The 18,022-nt window shown below is 41.7% G+C and overlaps 1 protein-coding gene across 1 annotated transcript; it reads right to left on the bottom strand.

Moving 5' to 3' along the window:
• Positions 1 to 8,379: 8,379 nt before the first annotated feature.
• SUSD4 (sushi domain containing 4) lies at positions 8,380 to 13,237 on the bottom strand. The gene is made up of 4 exons (XM_010293353.1): positions 13,009 to 13,237; positions 12,355 to 12,499; positions 10,300 to 10,682; positions 8,380 to 9,043 (listed from the first exon to the last, which is right to left on the bottom strand). The coding sequence occupies exons 1-4, from the start codon at positions 13,235 to 13,237 to the stop codon at positions 9,015 to 9,017; spliced, it is 786 nt and encodes a 261-aa protein (XP_010291655.1). The 3' UTR covers positions 8,380 to 9,014.
• Positions 13,238 to 18,022: the final 4,785 nt, after the last annotated feature.

The raw sequence follows: 18,022 nt of genomic DNA, 5'->3' as shown, positions 1-18,022 counted from the left end.
AGCTCATTTTCCTTCTAAGGTCCAAACTGTCTTCACTCTGTAAAGAGAAAAATACTAATCAAATGTCAAAGGTCTTCAGACTGTTGTATTTGTGTTGTGGCCTGTGATGATTACACAGAACTCTCTCTGACCAGCAGCCTGAGTGTATGCCTTTCTCCCTCAGTAAACAAATATTTTCCACAGAGCTTAAACATGTAATTGCATGGCAGAGGTGGTTTCTTTCCAGCAAAATTACTTATGAACACACCTTGCATTAAGCTCTGCAATTTCAATGCAATCATGGGCTCATATTTTTCTGGTTTACATGCTGGTTTTTCCTTTCAGGGTCCTAATTCTGAACATGAGATTTGGCTGCCCTGTTGTGAACTTCATATTCTTCAAGTGCATGAATAATCTGAACAGAAGAATGAATGCATGGGGACAACACAACAACAAGGCTTCTCCTAAGCTTGATTTTTTTATTTAAGTTTTTTTAAATTTGTTTTGTTTTCAATGGCATTCACTCTGGAGCTGACATGAGTTGAAAATACTCACTACCTCATACAGCTGGGCCTGAAGAACATGCTGATACAATGATCCGATAGCGTTGAATGCTGCCGATGCCAAAACCTACAAGGACAAACCAAGGAAAAGAAATTACAAAGCAGTGTCACAGGGGGAGGTCCATTCTGTAATGTACTGTAAATATACCCGGTGCAGCAGGGGCTGCAGTGCCCAGCGTACCTGAGCAAGCAAGAGTAGCAACATGGGTGGCACAAGATGGCATGGGGGACAGAGCGCTGCACTCTCCGCCCATTGCATGCAAAGGCATTGGCCTCCCAGTTCTTGTCATCCACAGATGTGGCTACAGGATGTGCAGATGTTGTGTGCTGCAAACACAGGTGCTCTCAGAGACCCAAGGCCCACTGTCATTTCTTGCTGATTATTTGGGAAAAGTGTCTCCTTTCTATTTACTGTGTCTTGGAACACAGATGTAAAGTGCATGGTGTTCAGTCTTCTTTTCAGCTAATTAAATTAGCATTTAATTTCTTGAGAAAGGATACCCACTACATTTCCTTCTGAAGGGACACAAAATCTAAATTTGTCTTGGGTGTTGGGTATTTTTTAAATAAATTATTTACAATTTTTAAATTATGTAGTGAAAAAAAGCATTTGGAAGATGAGAGAGAGTGGCAGGCTGTTTTTCTTGCCAGGGCTGCAAACAAACTGAGGCAATGCCCCTTGTGCTGGAAACCAACAGACAGACCTGTAAGGATGAAATCGCATTTTAAAACTGAATTTGGAAGGCAGAAATCCTCTCAAGAAAATCTGTCTGCGTTAACAGATGGAAGTAATTTCCTCCCTTTTTAGATATTCTAGAGCAGGCAGATATTTGATTTACATCTGCTGTCTCCTAGTGACATAAAATATGGTTTAGTGATACAGTCTCAATGAAGAAACTGAAGGTCAGGGAACAATTAATCATTTTCTCACTCATAATTTAATACAAAGATATTTAGGCATATTTAGGATACTTAAGCATCCAAGGATGAAGACGGCACCATGCTGGATTTAAAAAGTGTCTAAGAGGGGAGCTGTCTTGCTTTCACTTGCACGTCAGTGCTTAGAGCAGCCAAAGGCTATCGATGACCTGTTGCGTGGCCCTATGTTGTGAAGGCTTAAATGAACGCAGAGTACCCCAATGCACCCAGTCATCCTCAATCCACTGCAGTGTAATGCAAGTAAAATCAGAGAGCTGGGTGGAGATTCCAGAGTCCCGTTTTGCTCTAAAGGAGTGTAATGCGAAACACCACCTTCCCTTGGATGGGAGTACATGGCCTTTCTTCTGCTTCTGGGAATCAGGAGATGGGGGCTCCCGACTGCACAGTCAGAAAGAGCTCGTTGCTGGAGGAGGTCCCAGTTTCCATCCGCTTCACTGGAAACCAAAAGCAGTGCATATATCCAGTCTTCTGTATGTAACAGCTCCTCAATTCAAAATTTCAGGGCACAGGAGACTGCCAGATTGGAGAAAACTGACTGGAGACGCACCATTACCTTTAATGATACTTCTTCTTGGCAATATTCCCCTCATTTTTTCCATAAACACAGAGAACATTATCATCTAAGTCTTGTCATAGGTATGTCTATCTCCAGTAAGATGTGTTTGTGATAGATCAGCCCAGCACCGTAAGCCTAATTGAAATGCTGGACTCCTTACAGCTGCCATGTTGTCCTTTTTAATGCTGAGCATCAACACTTCTGTAGCTGTATCCATGCTGCACACTGCTGCAATGTGAATGGCTATGTTAAGTGAACCGGATAAGTCACTGTGGCAGTTCTCTTCTCAAGTGGTTGCCCAAAATCCAGTGGAAAAGCAAGCAGTAGGTGTACAAGCAGCCAGCTAACTTTGCCAGTTGGACTAACCCTCATTTTTGCTGCACCACTTCAGTAAAAGCCAATTATAGCAAACTCCAGTAACATCTATATCAGTGATAGACTGAGACATTTATAGTCTTCAACAATGAACAGGCTAAGTGAAGCTAAATTGTTCTGCTAAACTTTTTAGTAAGTAATTAACCCTGAATTATCAACAACAGGCAGCTATGGTAATGGTTATGAAAGAAATAACAACTGGTTGCGCAGTTATTAACACAAGAGCACTGGAGAAGGCAGATGAACAGCATGTGCTGCCATGGAATTAATAGAAGGGACAATGGTGGCAAGTGCGATCTCCCACGGGGTGGTACAGTTTCAGGGGGCTGAGATAGCTGCTGGAAAACACTTGTTTTGGCAAGAGCAGCATGTACTCAGCAGTAGATGGATGGAAGTCAGAAGCGGATGGTAAATAAGGAGCGTTAAAAATAAATCTAGCCTAATTAGGTTAAAAAAAAAAAAAAGATGTGAAGCTGACGGCTCAGCAACTGGCAACTGTTTAGTTCAAGCAGTTATCCTGGGGACAAAAATTCCTGTTGGAGCACCAGGAAGGGAACAGATGAAGTGACCTGCTGTGCACCCTGTGCTCCCTATCTGGACCGTATCAGTGCCCATTTTCTGAAGCTGTGAGCTCACCAGTTTCAGAAAGGAGGGTCTCTTTAAAATGTCTTACCTTGAAACACCCTAAAATATTAGCTAATTCTTAAAAATCTTAGCTACTGTGTTTGTATAGGAGCATTCACATGCACCTGTGAATTCTGGGCCAATGAAAGATCGTGAGCTGACAGGCTTGGGACGAAGGCATATAGATACATAAAACATGTAGTAATGTGGGCTCCCCTCAGTGTCCCTCTCTAATAATTTTCATGGACCATTTGTCAGCATAGTGAGGAGCTCCATGACTCTTCTTGTCCTATCTGCTGAGAATGTAAATGAGGAAGGCAAATAAGAGCAACTTCCTCTGAGAGAGGGGACATGTCCTGCAGGGTACTGCACTGCAATTAAGCAACTCGTTTCACTTCCCAGCATGACCAAATGGCAGGATGAAACTGGAACAACAGTATTAGTTACAAAAAGAAAGGAGAAAGAGATTAGAAGGATAAGCAGAGGGGAAACAGAAGGCAAACACAGTAAAATGGAAAAAGTGGATCCAAACCAAAACCAGGGCCCTTCTTGCAAGCACTGAAAGGCAGGGGTAATGGAAAAGAGCTGCTGGACCCCCCAAACTGGGAAGCTTGTCTTCCCTCCCTGCCTCTTGATTTCTTTTGAACCAGTTGTATTAAGGAAACAGTTCCCTCTCTTCTTACTGGAGAACATGGGAAGCTTATCCATGTTCCCCCCCAGACTTTATTAAAACTTAAGTGGCTTTTCTTCCTTCTCCAAGTTTCTGTATCATATATTTTATCAGATGAGTCCAGTTTTCCTGGGTTACAAAATGTCCCCACATAGCAGCTCCCCTTGCTCTGCAGGACAGTCCCTTTTCCTTGCTGAGGAAAGCTGCCTCAAGAATCCCAGTCAGCCTTATCCATCCAATTCCTGTATTGAGTCTGTGAGAATTATTAAAAGTCTGCTCTGATACCTGGACAGCAAATAATTTAATTTCAAGCTAATGCCCTTTCTGTTATTGTTAAATAACATATCTTACTGTCCTGGAAATGGTAGGGCTGGAAGAATGGGCTGCACACTGCTGTATGATGGTAGTGGCAAGAGATCTCCCTAATGCATGAAGGAAGTTATGTACATTATTCTGGGAGAGAAGGATTTGTCTGTCTATTCTGGCTGCACACCCTGGCCTGGGAGAACAACAGGCAAAGCAGGGCCTGTCTCTCCTCTGCCATAGTGCAATACTATTGGGAACCATGCCAAAGAGACTGGACATGCCCTTGACAATGGGAGATGCGCCTGGGTTTGGGGCAGATGTTTACTTGCTTTCTAGTTCTTCCTGCCCCCAAGTCCTCCCCGGGAATCCACAGGAGCCCAAGAACAGGAGCTTGAGATGTGCTTCTCTCATCTGTGCTACTCCTCTGACAGCTGATGTGGTAAGCTATGCTACCATCTGCAGTACAGCACAGAGAGGAACAAACAGCTTTTGGGGCATGGGAAGCAAATTTTGCATACATATGACAATGGTCTCTGTGCTCCAGTGCCTGAGCTGCTGTTTTTCCTTGAACTGAATAGGCGTCTTCAGATAATTGCTGAGAGAGGATTTACTTCACCTAATGCATAGGGGAGTATTAGAGGGGCTGCATTCATTTAACTGCGTAAGATAGACACAAAGACCGGAAAATCCCAAATTTGTATTTGTCACAGAACAGAATTCTGAAATCAATGTCACTTTAACGCAACAGGGTTTAACTCACAGGATTTTACTGGTGTTCAGCCCACGCTACACAAAAAGCTTCTGTTGGTGGAACGGAGAGTATTTCTGGCGGTGATTTTGACCAGTTTGCCCAGTACCATCGGTTTGGAATTAGTCTATATGGGGAAAACCAGGCATCAGCCAAGTTTAGTTCTCACAAGCTGGGAATCACACAGAAACAGAATGAGAAGGGGCCCCAAAGCTCACATAATGCATCCCACCCCAGTGTTTTCCTGGCCTCCATTTGTTTAAAACACTCTTCAAAAATCTCTTGTAACAGAGGTTTTTGACACCTTCCTCAGACCATCTCTCCCTGCTTGTAACCATCCCTGTGGCTAGAAGGTTTTTTTCCTAATATCTAACCTAATTCTCTCAAACTGCAATTAAGCCTATTGTTCTTGTCCTACTTATCTATATAATTCCCTTCTTTGCAAAATACGCTTCTTACAGAAAAACAATTTTCTATGTCCCCTTTGGTCTTCTGTTGTTCACACTGAACACTACATGATCTCTAACATGACCTACGAGGACAGGCTTTTCCAAACTTCTAATAATTCTTGATTCGCTCTGCTTGGCTTCCTTCCAGCTACTTCACATTTCCCTTGAAGGGGAAAAATTTGCTCAGTATTTGACACACTGCTGTAGCTAAGGCCTTACTAGTGCTGAGTGGAGCTGAAGGATTGCTTCATGCATTTAATAAGTTATAGCTCTGTGTAAACATCCTCATATTGACATTTAACATTTTCACAACAGCCAGGTCCTGTTGACTCATGTTCAGGTTGTGATTCACTCCCTGCAGAGTTGCTGCGAGACCTTGGATCCCCACCCTTCCCCCAGCACTCTGCAGGTCAAGCCCTTGTTCATAAGGGAGTGTTAAAGGCTGACACATTGCTCATTTCTACTCCTCCTTTTTCATTTTTAGAAATATTGGCACGCTGCAGCCAGTTCTTGTTTTTCTTTACTGGATTTCTCAGTACATACCCTTTCCTCCCTCTGCTGAAGGCACATGGATTGTCCATCTTCACTAACGTGCTGCTTCTCCCCTCACCACCAAGGGTTTTCTGGGGTTTGTTTTTATTTACATCCAGTTAGCTGAAGTGAAAACAGCTTATGATCTGTGTAAGACATGCTCATCCTCCCATCTGGTTTCATTTCCACGGCAACCATACTGTCATGATCTTACCAGTTCTCCAGTCTCTTGAGGCCCTAACAACATCCACCCTCCTGAAGGTTTGGCTGGTGGGGCTGAGTGCTCGAGGTTGACCTGAGGTCTCAGGGCAGGGACCTGTGGGGCTCTCCAGGCTGGCAGAGTGGCTAGGGAGCTGGGCAGGCTGGGGGGTACCTGGGGTCAGCCCTCAGGCCAGGGCATCAGCTCACAGGTCAGTGCACGGATGTAGATCGGGGGCCAGCAGACCTTTCATAAGAGTTCAAGCCCCATGTGGGGGAAAAAAAAAAAAAAAGCAGCAGAAACAGTCCTCTCTTTCACCCCAAATATTCAAGCATGCAGAAACCCCAAACTCAACCACACAAGTAATCCTCCCAAACAATCCTTTCAGGAAGTCCTATACATCATAAGCAAAAAATGGTTAAAACCTTTCTTTTACCTTTGCAAGTTATATCTAGTATGGTGCTATCAAAGGACTATCAAGCAATATTAATACATCAATGTTTTCTAGTATATTTGCAGTTCTGCACTTTTTAAAATAAAAATGGTCTAATAAGCCATAAATTTACATTTCTTAAGTTACCCTGTCTGGCTCCCTTAATAAAATGACTGCAATACAATACATACAGCAGTGTAAATCTGTAAAACCATAGAGCTCCAAATACTAATCAGAAGCTTTCATAACAGAAATTAATAAATGGAAGTCCAGAAATTTAATAAGGAATGAAATTTCACAAGCTGTTAAAAGACCAGCAAAGACAGATTTCATAATATTTTATAGGGCATCTAAAGTAACTTCAATACTTTTCAATAGCATTATGAAACAAAAATCACTTAACTGACTATAGGCTTGAGACAGTGCACGGGTGTAGATCCGGGGGCCAGCAGACTTTTCATAAGAGTTCGAGCCCCATGTGGGAGAAAAAAAAAAAAGCAGCAGAAACAGTCCTCTCACCCCAAATATTCAAGCATGCAGAAACCCCAAACTCAACCACACGATTCAAGGTTGGTATTGCAGCACTCTTGTCTTGTTTGCTGGAGTGACAGTCTTCAACCTGAGTTGGTAGTGCAAAATCTCTGGAAGGCATGGGACCTGAAAAGGAAGGGGTAGCAAAGAAAGTACTAATATCCAATAAATATGGCTCTGGGATAAACCTGAAGATACGATTGCAGTTGAGACAATTTCAGCAGAAAAAAAAATGCAAATCTTATGTAAGCAAGAATAGAAGATAACGTGGAATATGTCTTATCTCTCAGTACCAATCACTACATTCTCCATCAATGATACCGTAGAATAACTGAGATTATTGTAATAATTGCCTCTCCATTATACAGTTTTTTGTCTCCATTTGCTTCTTACTGTCATATACAGTTGCTGACAGGATGCTAATAAACACTTTTCTTGAATGGTTGCAGCACATCTATCTTTCTACTAGCCTGACTCATGAGTGAGTGAGTAGCTAGATGCTACCACAATACAAATAAATAATTAAACAATCGTGAAAAAATAATAGAGCAACTTGTAGCGATCCTCTATTTAGGGCAATAGAGATATCATTGGTTTACTTTGTACGTAAAATCAGAACTCAGTCTTGTTTTTTCCTTCCGTTTGGATTAGCCCACATGATGGCAATCTCTATCATTAACATACACCAAGTTCTTCCTTCAAACACTGCCAGCTTAACATATGTTTCATTTGCGCAATACTAAAAATAAGATGAGAAAATCTGCTTGGCTTTCAATAAGTATACGAAACAGCCAGAAATTTTCCTGACAAACAGCGAATAGCCTGTAATGCCACAAAGGTGAACCAATCATACAGGCTTCAGCACGATGCTCTGGCATAGCATGCAGCAGAGACAAAAGCCTCTACAGAAGCTGCGTAGCAGCTACAGAAGCTATGCTGCTGCTGTCCCCGTTTCATGTGCTCTGCTTAACCAAAACCACTCTGCCCCAGGTGTTCTTGTCGCCATCTCAGCCTTCAGGCGGGAGCTGGTGAAAGAAGTGAGGAAGGGAAAAAAAGGCCAACTACACACAGTCAGATAAGTCAAAAGAACTGAAATGGAACTTTATTTTTTTTTTTTTTAGAAAGTATTCTACAATAACGGCTCAGAATACTACCACAATGTACAGGGACAAGGCAGTGCTCTGGGCTATGACTGTAGATTACTCTAGTATATATATATATTTGTAAGAGCTTAAGAGAGGTTGAAATAGGGCAGTTCAACATTTCTTAAGCACATATTTAATAATTTTAACATTTTCTAGATCTCTCATATTATAGCAGGATTTATCAAATGCAATGTAGTCACAGAAGTCTTGCATAAATACAAATATTGATACTTTACCTTGGATATTGTATATGATATAAATTCTGCCTTACCTTTAAAAAAATCTCCAGATCATTGTGTGACCTGGAGTCTTTCCCTTTCTTTCTCTTTAAGAGTTTTTAAATATATATATATTTATATATATTTCCTATAATACATCAAAGTATATATGAATCCCATCATTCCTGTTATATTTTCTGCAGACATGGTCTGAAACAAAATCACCAACAACTAAACCAAAAGATTCCTGGTTAACATAGGAGAGCCAAAGAGGATCTCCTCCTTTTTTGTGTTTCAGTACTAGTATTTTTTTAAACTTGTAAGGATTCTTCATAAACTTAGAGGTCCATAGATCATTTAAAGCACTCTTTATAAGCAAATTTACATACTTTGACATGCTTTTGTGAGGCAGTTAGTATCAAAATCCAATCGTATTTCTTACAGAACCATATGACTTTCTGCGATGCAGATATACATTTCATGTCTAAAAAGCCACAGTTCTTTTTCTACATCTGCTCTCATCAAATCCCCAGGATTCATTCATAAAACTGCTGCTGTTCCAAATGCTGATGCTGTTATCCCTGCTGTGGATTAAGGTGTACACCCAATCTGGTGACATCATCGCGTGGAAGATTGATAAGTAGGAAAATACCCTCCCCAAATCCACAGATAGTCTTTTCTATCTCTAAATCCTCATGATTCATGTCACCCAACAGTGCAATGCGATGATGACACGTCTCTGTGCAGGCTAAGGGTCTTCTTCCATCAAAGGAATCTCTAGGGAAAAAAAAGAAATATCATTTGATTGCTGATTGTAACTTCCCCTTATACTTTTGCAGAGTATTAGTATTAGCAATTAGCAATTCTGCAAAAATAGAAATGGACATTGCAAAAACCTGAACCCGAGCAACACATGCAGTGTCTCCAATTCTATACCCACTTACGCTCTAACACCTATGTGAAAATTAACCTACTAAAACTACCCAGATTTTCTAAAACAAGTTAGGCCCACAAAAAACCTAAATGCTTTCTACTACATTAATTACTGAATTGGCATTCAGACTAGGCAGAGGCTTTTGCTGGCATTATCATAATTTCTCCCTCCTCCTTCTAGCTATCATCCTCCCCTTTTGATGCCATCACAGGTTAGCCCCAACGCTATGAAGCAAGAAGACTTCCTCCACCCAGACCTTTACCCACACTGAATTTAGGACACTGGGTTCAGCTCTGCTACTGATAAGTCACACAGAGATTGCTTTGCCTAGTGACTCTCAGTGAATATGGAGAGCAGGATCAGAGATATTCCTTTTAAATGTCTCCAAGGGAAGCTATCTAGTTTCCTTAACATGCTGAGCAGCACATCATCCAGCTCCGGTAGAACTCAATGAAACGATATCAACGCATGCTCATGTTCGATTGAAATGCAGACGATAATATATGGCAATCTCCCTTCTCATACATGGTCGTATGGGTACATTCCTCTTAACGCTGCGACTCCCATGTCCGTGGCTTAATGGCATACATGCTTTAGACTGAACAGTTTGCTTTACGCGCAGACACCATAAGCTTGTTAATAGAGGCTTCTAATTTTGGCTTAGTGTGAAAACATGATTTGCTTTCCATTTTAAGACGAAAATCCTGTTCTTTGCTGTGAAAGCCATGGCATGTGAGGGAGTTGTGAGTGTAGGAGTTGAGGAGCAGATGAACAGACCAATGCAGGCAAAATGATGGTTGGCTTCGCTGCTGTACACAGGTGCCTGCTGACATCCCTGTTGATGAGACTGCTGTTATGGGGTCTGGACAGGACCCTTCTGGGATTCAAATCCCTTCCACCACAGTTAGCAAGGACATATTACAGACACGAAGTTCTATCACCATGGAGTAGTATGGGTTAAAACATGTCCAAATTAAGATGTGGACAAAAACATAGAGAACATAGGAGCAGGTCAGCTGGGTTTATTCCTGCTCTGACAGTGCAAACAAATGATGGCTCCTGTTTACAGACTCACCTATTACACCTACGCAAGACTCACCATCTGCAATATCGATCCGCGGACTCATGGACGCAGCCTTCCCGACAGTGCTACGGGATTCATCAGTTCGATCTGAACTGGGAAGCGCTGCTGCTTGGCACGCTGGGGATGGGTGCAAACTTTGGAGCAGTTCAGAGGAGCCTGACCTACTGTCACAGGTCTCAAATTCGCTAGGCAGTGTGTCTGTAATCCTGGGGCCTGGATAAGCAGGAGGATTCTGATCTTCTGTCTGCAAAATATGCCCCTGGTCTGTGGTAGCTGAGTATCCAGGTGCCAGAGCATTCAAGCCGCTGCTTACAGCTTCATCGTAGGAAGGCAGCATGACAGGAACACCATCCACCACCACAAAGTCAGGGTCACCCATGGAGCCCTCCTGGTTGCCTCTACATCAAACACAGATGAGTTATCACAGAGAGCAGAAGCACGTCAGAAGCGCCTCAGAGCAATCACTGAACTTAAGTAAACACAGCACTTTCTAATCATGCAAAATGAATCTACAGGGTCATCAACATTCACAGAAATGTTTGCTTCATGGGTTTGCAAAACTCTGTTCAGGTTGACAATCAGGTGGAATCTGTTACAATAGGAAAAATGAAAATAATAATGTGAAGGAAAATTTCAAGAAGGGAAGGAAAACAGGTGTTTGGAAACGATAAGGAGCACCATTTGCTGTGCTGTGCATAGTAAGTATCATGGATATAAGATCACAGATGTAGTTCACCAGTCAGAAGTGTCTGAACCCCTGGAAAGATGCGTGCTAGAGCACAAAAGTGTTTACAGCCCATGTAAACAGGCACTGGGATGACTACTGCTGGATGACAGGGCTTTGGTGGCCAGATTTGTGGCCTCCTTCGGGTCTTACTTTCAAAGGATGAAGGCTTCCTTAACCAGTATTAAGCTGATTTCTTTTTTAAATAAAATATTTCTATTAATCAGGAAGGTCTGTTAAACCCTAAAGTATCTAGTTTTTAGCCAGTTAAATCACAGTAGAGTCCTAGCAGGAGGGAATTGGTCCCAGGTACCTTTAGGACTTGAAAACGTCTGAAAAGAAGAGGACAGAAAGCTATTTCAATAAGCTAGTCGAATATGGACTATAAAGCTATCTGTGGTGCAACCCATTACCCTAAAGATCTTCCTAGTTATATACATATATGTATACTACTTCCCATATACTGCATATATGCACATATATGTATGTATATAAATTTACACATTACTTATATAATCTGTATAATTTTATGCACACATTTCTTTAACATTAAAATCACCAAGTCCTTCTTGCTGCGTGTACTTATTGACATACAGCTTTTCCATCTCTGTTTTCTGCATGTGGTAGAATAAAGACATGAGAAAAAGCAAGAGCAGGAGAGAAGCAGTCACACAGTCAAGGTCCATAGCAAACTGAGCAGACTGAAAACTAGAAACAAGTTTAAACCCCAGTATAGTACTAGTTTTGCCTAAAACTCGGCACACCTGCCTTTGGTTTTCCAGTTGTAAGATAATAATAATACCCACCTGCCTGTCTCATGAGGAGTTCTGTGAGAATCAATGACAAATGCTCATAGCTGCATGGTATTTTATGGAAATAAAGGAAAATGTAGGAGATGTTTATGAACCGTGATGAAAATAATACTTATGAAGGGAAAGCAAACTTTTAATATGAATTTGTCCATAGAGAAAAAAGAAATTCTTTCTTAAAACTTACATTACTAAGTCTACAGTAGTTAAAAAATTAATTCCCCCAGCACCTGAAAATGAGTATTTAAAAATATTGTCAGCTATTTTTACATGCAGAAGCAGCAATTCTCAGTAGTAGAGCTGTAATTACTCCCAAAGTGAATCTGGCAAACTTTGCCTTTTATCTTAGTTGCAGAAAGGACTGCTGCAGGTTTCTGGGGGTGCCCTTCCACACTGGTGGTTCAGAAACTTCTGCTCAGAGCAGAAGAAGGTATCTGCAAGGCTGGTGAGCCGCTCTGTCTCCTTGGCGAGGAGAAAAACTGAATCAAGGTCCTCAATCTTAACCAAAAAAACAAAAAACAAAAACAAAAGACAAACCTTGGAAGGAAATGTGTCTTAAATTTGGTCTGGAACATCCTGGCTAAAATAACCAGAAGCAGTACTAATAAAACGCTGGTAGCAGTAAACGCCACTATTTTCCATGTAGTCAGGAGAGTCTCCTGTGTATTTGGCCAGGTTTGTTCTGTAACAAAAAGTCAATACAAGAGTCGGGCTTGATTATTACAACTCTTATTTTGTATTAATACTTCAACAATACTCGTCAGTGCCAGTTAGGAGAAAAGATCTTTTATATGTATGTTGTAGAAATAAATACACATGAACCTAACGCCATATACCAAAAGCAACCGTAACAGTAAGCTGCCATAGAGGCTGGACCTTGCATTATCCCCTTGACTTTATTTTTTAGACATGCAATCATGAATTTAGCTTATATACATATAAAAATATCCAGAAGATGTTCCAAAATATACTGAAGAGCTAACTATTGAAATGGTTTAGGATCATTCGGGATCTCAGAAATAAAAATATACTGCATTTAATAGTATCTAAAATCAATGATGTTCATCACTTAAGCATGAAACAGATTCATAAGTTCATTATTAAGTTCACCAGGCATTACAGACCTAGAGATCTGCTCTAAAAGAGAGGGACTATAAGAGGGTAGAAGTAATGCCATTGCTGCTCCCTTACCTGTTTTGACACAGTATACTTGGTAGGAGGGGAACCACTCTCCGTACTGGCAGGTGATGTACTTGTAGTCGTTGGTGAGGGTGTAACCAGGATCACAGTAAAACTCCACCACCGTCCCGTGGTTGTAACGCTCGCAAGGCCTTGGGTGGCAGATGTAGTCTCCATGACTCACCATTGGAGGTAGTGGACAAACTTGGGCAAATAAACAAAGAGAAAAGGAGAAGGACATTAACGCCAGCAACCCACGGGTGGGTAGCTTCAGCATATGTCAAAATACATAGGGCACACCGCAGGCTCCCTTTCAGGCTCCCTGCAGTCTTGGGTTTTATCTCAGTGGTACCAGACTGCTGCTGCTGGGAGGCCAGGTGCCCATCTGCACCATGGATGGATGCATCACCTCCCTAGTGGCAACGTGTGCCGGAGGGGTCGCTTTCGGCTCTCACCAACACCAGCAAGTTCTGCTGTCACCTGCTTGTTTAAAGGCCTGAGAGGTGGGATCTGTGAAGCTTCCCATCCTCTGGGAGAAGGGGAGAGTGGGAGGAAAACAAAAGGGGACACATATGCCTGTAAGATGGCTATATGGGCCTGGAGGGGGACAAGCAAAATAAGGACAATCCCTCTCCTTATGAAGCATCACAAATTCAGCTGTAACATTCTATTTTTTGTTTCATTAACATAATTAAATGGTTATATGCACTAATTAAATTCCTAAACATTCACTTTTAAAAATGAATTTGCTGTCCACTGTGCAGCAGGAGATGCACAGCGATACTGCTTAATACTTACAGTCTGTACCACTGTAATGTTGTTAAGCTGGGCTCAGACTCTACTGGTGTTATTTGTGTTCTGTTATCTCTGAGCAGCCCTACTGATCTCAGTGGGATTGCTGGTGGAGTGAGGTCGTATAAATATAACAGAGGCTGAGCCTGTGTTAATTAAGTACAGTGGCTTACATAAGGTTAGGTAAAGAAGACGGAGTTGCAATATAAACATGTGCAATTTTTATTGTAGACCCTAAAACGAAATAAAATGACCTCTCACATGGCTGGGCAGATGAACGCAACGGAGAGTCAAGGGAGCGCTCTAGGAAACAGCAGCGGGGAGAGCAGCTCGCAAGCAGTATTTTCATAAGAGAGGAGCCTTCTCCACCTAGTATGTGTTAGTTGATTACTATTTTCTTAAGTGCTCTTAACACAGAGGAAAAAAAAACCTACAGAGTGTAATGATGTCTCAGATGGCTACATACTGACCCAAAAAGGCCGTCAGTTAGCTGGATGGGTTGTTTTATTTCCCTTCAGAGGCAGCAACTAACTGGCTCAGTGCCCCATCTACAGGCTGTTCCCTTCTCTTCATGCCTCCCTCACGCATCCAATACTTTCTGCATTGATTTAAATAATGAAAATGCCATCTCTCAGAAGAAGAATCTTCCCAGAAATTACAATTCAGCTGCTTCTCTCTGTGAATCTTGTTACATGAATAATGCATTTCATAAAAAAATACACAAGATATTAAATGAATCTTCAAGAGAAGCTGATTACAATGTGCAGCAATGTCTGTTCCCCATCCCCTGGAGACATGGTTTTGTTTGTATTTTCACTGGCAAGGCTTAATAATAACTCGAAATCAGAGCAAGTAATTCACATAAAATTCACATCCTCAATACTCTGCATACTTTCCAAAGTCTCTGGGCCCACAAGAAAGAGAAATGCTTTACTGGGAAGTCAACTCAAGTTTGAAAACAATTTTCTTAAGACTAGGGCAAAGGTCAGGCTGAAATAGTAGGAAAGCACCTTTTGTCCATATCAGGAATCATTCTTCTAGTAAAAAGAAAATGATCAGTGAAAGCAACTATTCTGGCCTGCCATAGGGAAACCTGGTATATTTTTATTATCTACACTTAGAGCATGAGAACAAAGGAAAACAGCAATTTAAGCTTCTTTGCAACTGAGTTTTGCCCAGCTATGGCAAGTTGCAAGAGATGTGTAGATGCCCAGGACCTTTCTAGCAGTGAGCAAGTGGAGCACACCTTATGACAAAGAGCAACACTCAGAGAAACAAATTTTCCTCTCCAGCAATGTATGTGCTGCCTCATCCCTAACCTCTTAATGTCATTAAGGGCCAAAGAAGCCTGCTGAATAAAAAAAGCCTCAAAGTTCGTATCCCAGCAATGTGGATCAGCTCAGGAATGACACATTTCCCGGCAGATTAAAAACAATACACTGTGGGGGCAACCCAGATAGGGAGCTGTATTTTATAAAACCTGAAAACAAGAACATCACTCCTTGTGTAGGATATGTCCCCAGTGCCAAAAAACAGTGCCACCCCTTCCACTAACACCCTCCATATTTCAAGGGAAACGCTCATATTGGTGCTGCCTGGAAACTTCTGCAAACATTTCTTTAATGCACTGCTGAGCATTAGTCATGAATTAGAGTCATGTTTTAAGCCATTGTACCTGCCAACAGCTCTTGCATTAAACACTCTTACAACCAGCAGATGCAGCGGAGCAGGTTTGAAAATGAGGGCGTTTAGCTCAGTTGAAACAGTGCTTCATTCTTATGCTAACTGGACTGTCAGAGTCAGAGGTTCTCAACTCACGTGGGGTATCCCTCACCACCTCCTATGAACTTTATGTTCATCCAGTTTCAGGATCCCTCAACATTTGCATGGGCAAACTGGTCCCCATGTACAATCAGTAATGCTCAGGTTTGGAGCCTCTTTTTCCAAATCAAGTCAAATGACATACATGACAAACAACCAAAAATGAACTCACTTTGAGCTCTGGGCAGTTAGTCATACACTCGGTCCCTTTCTCAACTCGTTCCATTCCCATGGTCATCCTGGCCCAAGATCCCTTAAAGTCAGTGGAAGGACAGCCATGAAGTGGCCTTAGTTTTGATCACAGAAAAGCAAGATTATGAAAGTTTGGAGGGCTGCTGAGCACTCTTGGCTCCCAAAGACAGATGATGTTTAGTGCAGAGCTAGTCATCTTAAAGGGTCAGATCCCTTATTTATGCTGGATACCAGTGTATGATACTAGTTACACAGATTAAAGGAATGTGCTAGATCAACTATGGAGGAAAACTCTGATGGGAAACTTAAGCCCATTGAAGTTTTCTAGGAAAGTTAAAATTCTAGCATTCCCAGTGATCAACCCTAATTAGATTTGCAAATTACAGGCCATGGACTTCAGGAAAATGCATCAAACACAGAATGAAAATAGCCACAAACTGATTAAAATAAAAGTGTGTCTGACAAGTAACCTTTTCACTGTCAAAGCCCACAGCAGTATGAATGATAAATAATCATAGAAACAAGTGAATTCTACTTCAGGAAGTTCTCACAGCTTAAAAAAGGCCCTAGGTGCTGTTCTTAAATATGACACCAGATCTTTACTACCAATAGCTTTCAGCATCTTCACTTTCTAAGGATTTTGAGACTTCAGCGCACAAATTACAACATCTAGCATGGATAATTCAGTAGTATCTTTTGACAATCAGCATTGAAAGACCACGTGCATGTGTCCTTAATTTTGGAGCTTTTCAGAGAGATGGACAGAATTCAGGCTGTGTCTGCTGGTGGTTCTGCAGCACATGATCCTGGATCTCTGGATCTGTCTTTGTAGAGCAATTGGCCACAGCCTGTAAGGAGACTTACAGGAACTTCACAGCTCAACATTCTTGGCTGAAAATCTGAATTGTTCATCAAAAAGAAAGAACAAGTGTGTTTATGTGGCAAAGAAATCCCTTCTGGGATGCTCAAGATGCCTGTTACTCAAGGAAGTTGAAGGGAGGAGCTCCTAATTTGATTTGATGGACTTCCTCTCCTGCTCTCAGGAGAACCGAGTGTTCTCCTCTAAGATAAACTATGGCCCTTCTGCTCTGACTTATTTTAATGAAAGATTAGTGTGCTCAGGAAGAGCTTAAAACCTGAGGAGTCAAGCCTGTGTTAAAAACACTGTCACATACTGGCTTGGAGCAGAGGCAAAGGCAGGTCAGCCCCACGGCGTGCCCCCTCAATCGCAGACTCCACAGTGCAACAGCCGCATCCCTTGGACCAGGGTCACAGCGAGGGTGATGCAGGCTGTGGGCGCTTACTGCCCAGGCACTGGAGGAATAAATGGGGTTCACTCAGTAATTTTTCCTACCCATTATGATCAAGCAGCTTTTTAAATTCTGCCCAGAGGATGCTGCAGTAATTCTGCACTGTTGACACTGGAACTATAGGAGGGAAGATCTTTCGGCATTAGCATATTCTCAATTAACATAGATGGCACAAAATAAAGATGTCACCTCACTTTTTAAAAGCCACTAGCAGAGACATAACAGTGGAGTTACAGATATTTACAATGCTCAATCCCTTCTTTTGAGTCAATCAGTTCAATGGCTAGTCGGTTTAGTCTCTGGTCAAAGTATGCGGGAGGTAAATTATTCAGGTTTTGCCCAGCTTTTGTACATGAGCCAAAAAATAAAAGCAAAAATATCTTGAAATACAGAGCACTTACTTACTTATAAAAAAGGGGTAGGAGTAAGCAAGAAACTTACTTTCCACCTTTGATTTTTTGCATAGTATGTTTTTTTCTCTAGCTGCTGGTCTGCCTTTCATGTAGGACATTAGTTGCTTGGTTAGCTGGGTTAGCAGTGCAGTGCAAAGCCAGCCATTTTCTGTTTGACACAGGGATGGACAGTGTTAGAGACATTTGCACTTAATAAAAAATAACGCTTCTTCCAAACACACTGTGAATGCCTGCTCATTATGCAGAGAAAAAGGTTAAGATGAACTTTCATGATGAGAAAGACATAGATAAAAACCTGCCAGTTGCAATGTGTGGAGAAAGCACTGGTGTATCTTGCTAGATACAAGTTGTGATCCCCAGGGCTCAGTTTTGGGGCCAGTCTCATTGATATCTTTATCAATGATCTGGATGAGGGTATTGAGTGCTTCCTCAGTAATTTTGCAGATGACACCAAATTGGGTGTGAGCGTTGATCTGCTCAAGGGCAGGAAAGCTCTGC

This window comes from Phaethon lepturus, unplaced genomic scaffold, assembly GCF_000687285.1.
Source record: "Phaethon lepturus isolate BGI_N335 unplaced genomic scaffold, ASM68728v1 scaffold16760, whole genome shotgun sequence".
Taxonomy (NCBI): domain Eukaryota; kingdom Metazoa; phylum Chordata; class Aves; order Phaethontiformes; family Phaethontidae; genus Phaethon; species Phaethon lepturus.
This window is presented reverse-complemented; position numbering and strand designations above follow the sequence as displayed.

What these genes read in the sequence shown, in the direction of transcription:
- SUSD4 (XM_010293353.1), bottom strand. Translation starts at nt 13,237, where the DNA reads ATGTCCTTCTCCTTTTCTCTTTGTTTATTTGCCCAAGTTTGTCCACTA. An exon ending in AGTATACTGTGTCAAAACAG is followed by an intron (nt 12,500 to 13,008) that starts GTAAGGGAGCAG and finishes TTTTTGTTACAG; the next exon opens with AACAAACCTGGCCAAATACA. An exon ending in GCGGATCGATATTGCAGATG is followed by an intron (nt 9,044 to 10,299) that starts GTGAGTCTTGCG and finishes TTTTTTCCCTAG; the next exon opens with AGATTCCTTTGATGGAAGAA.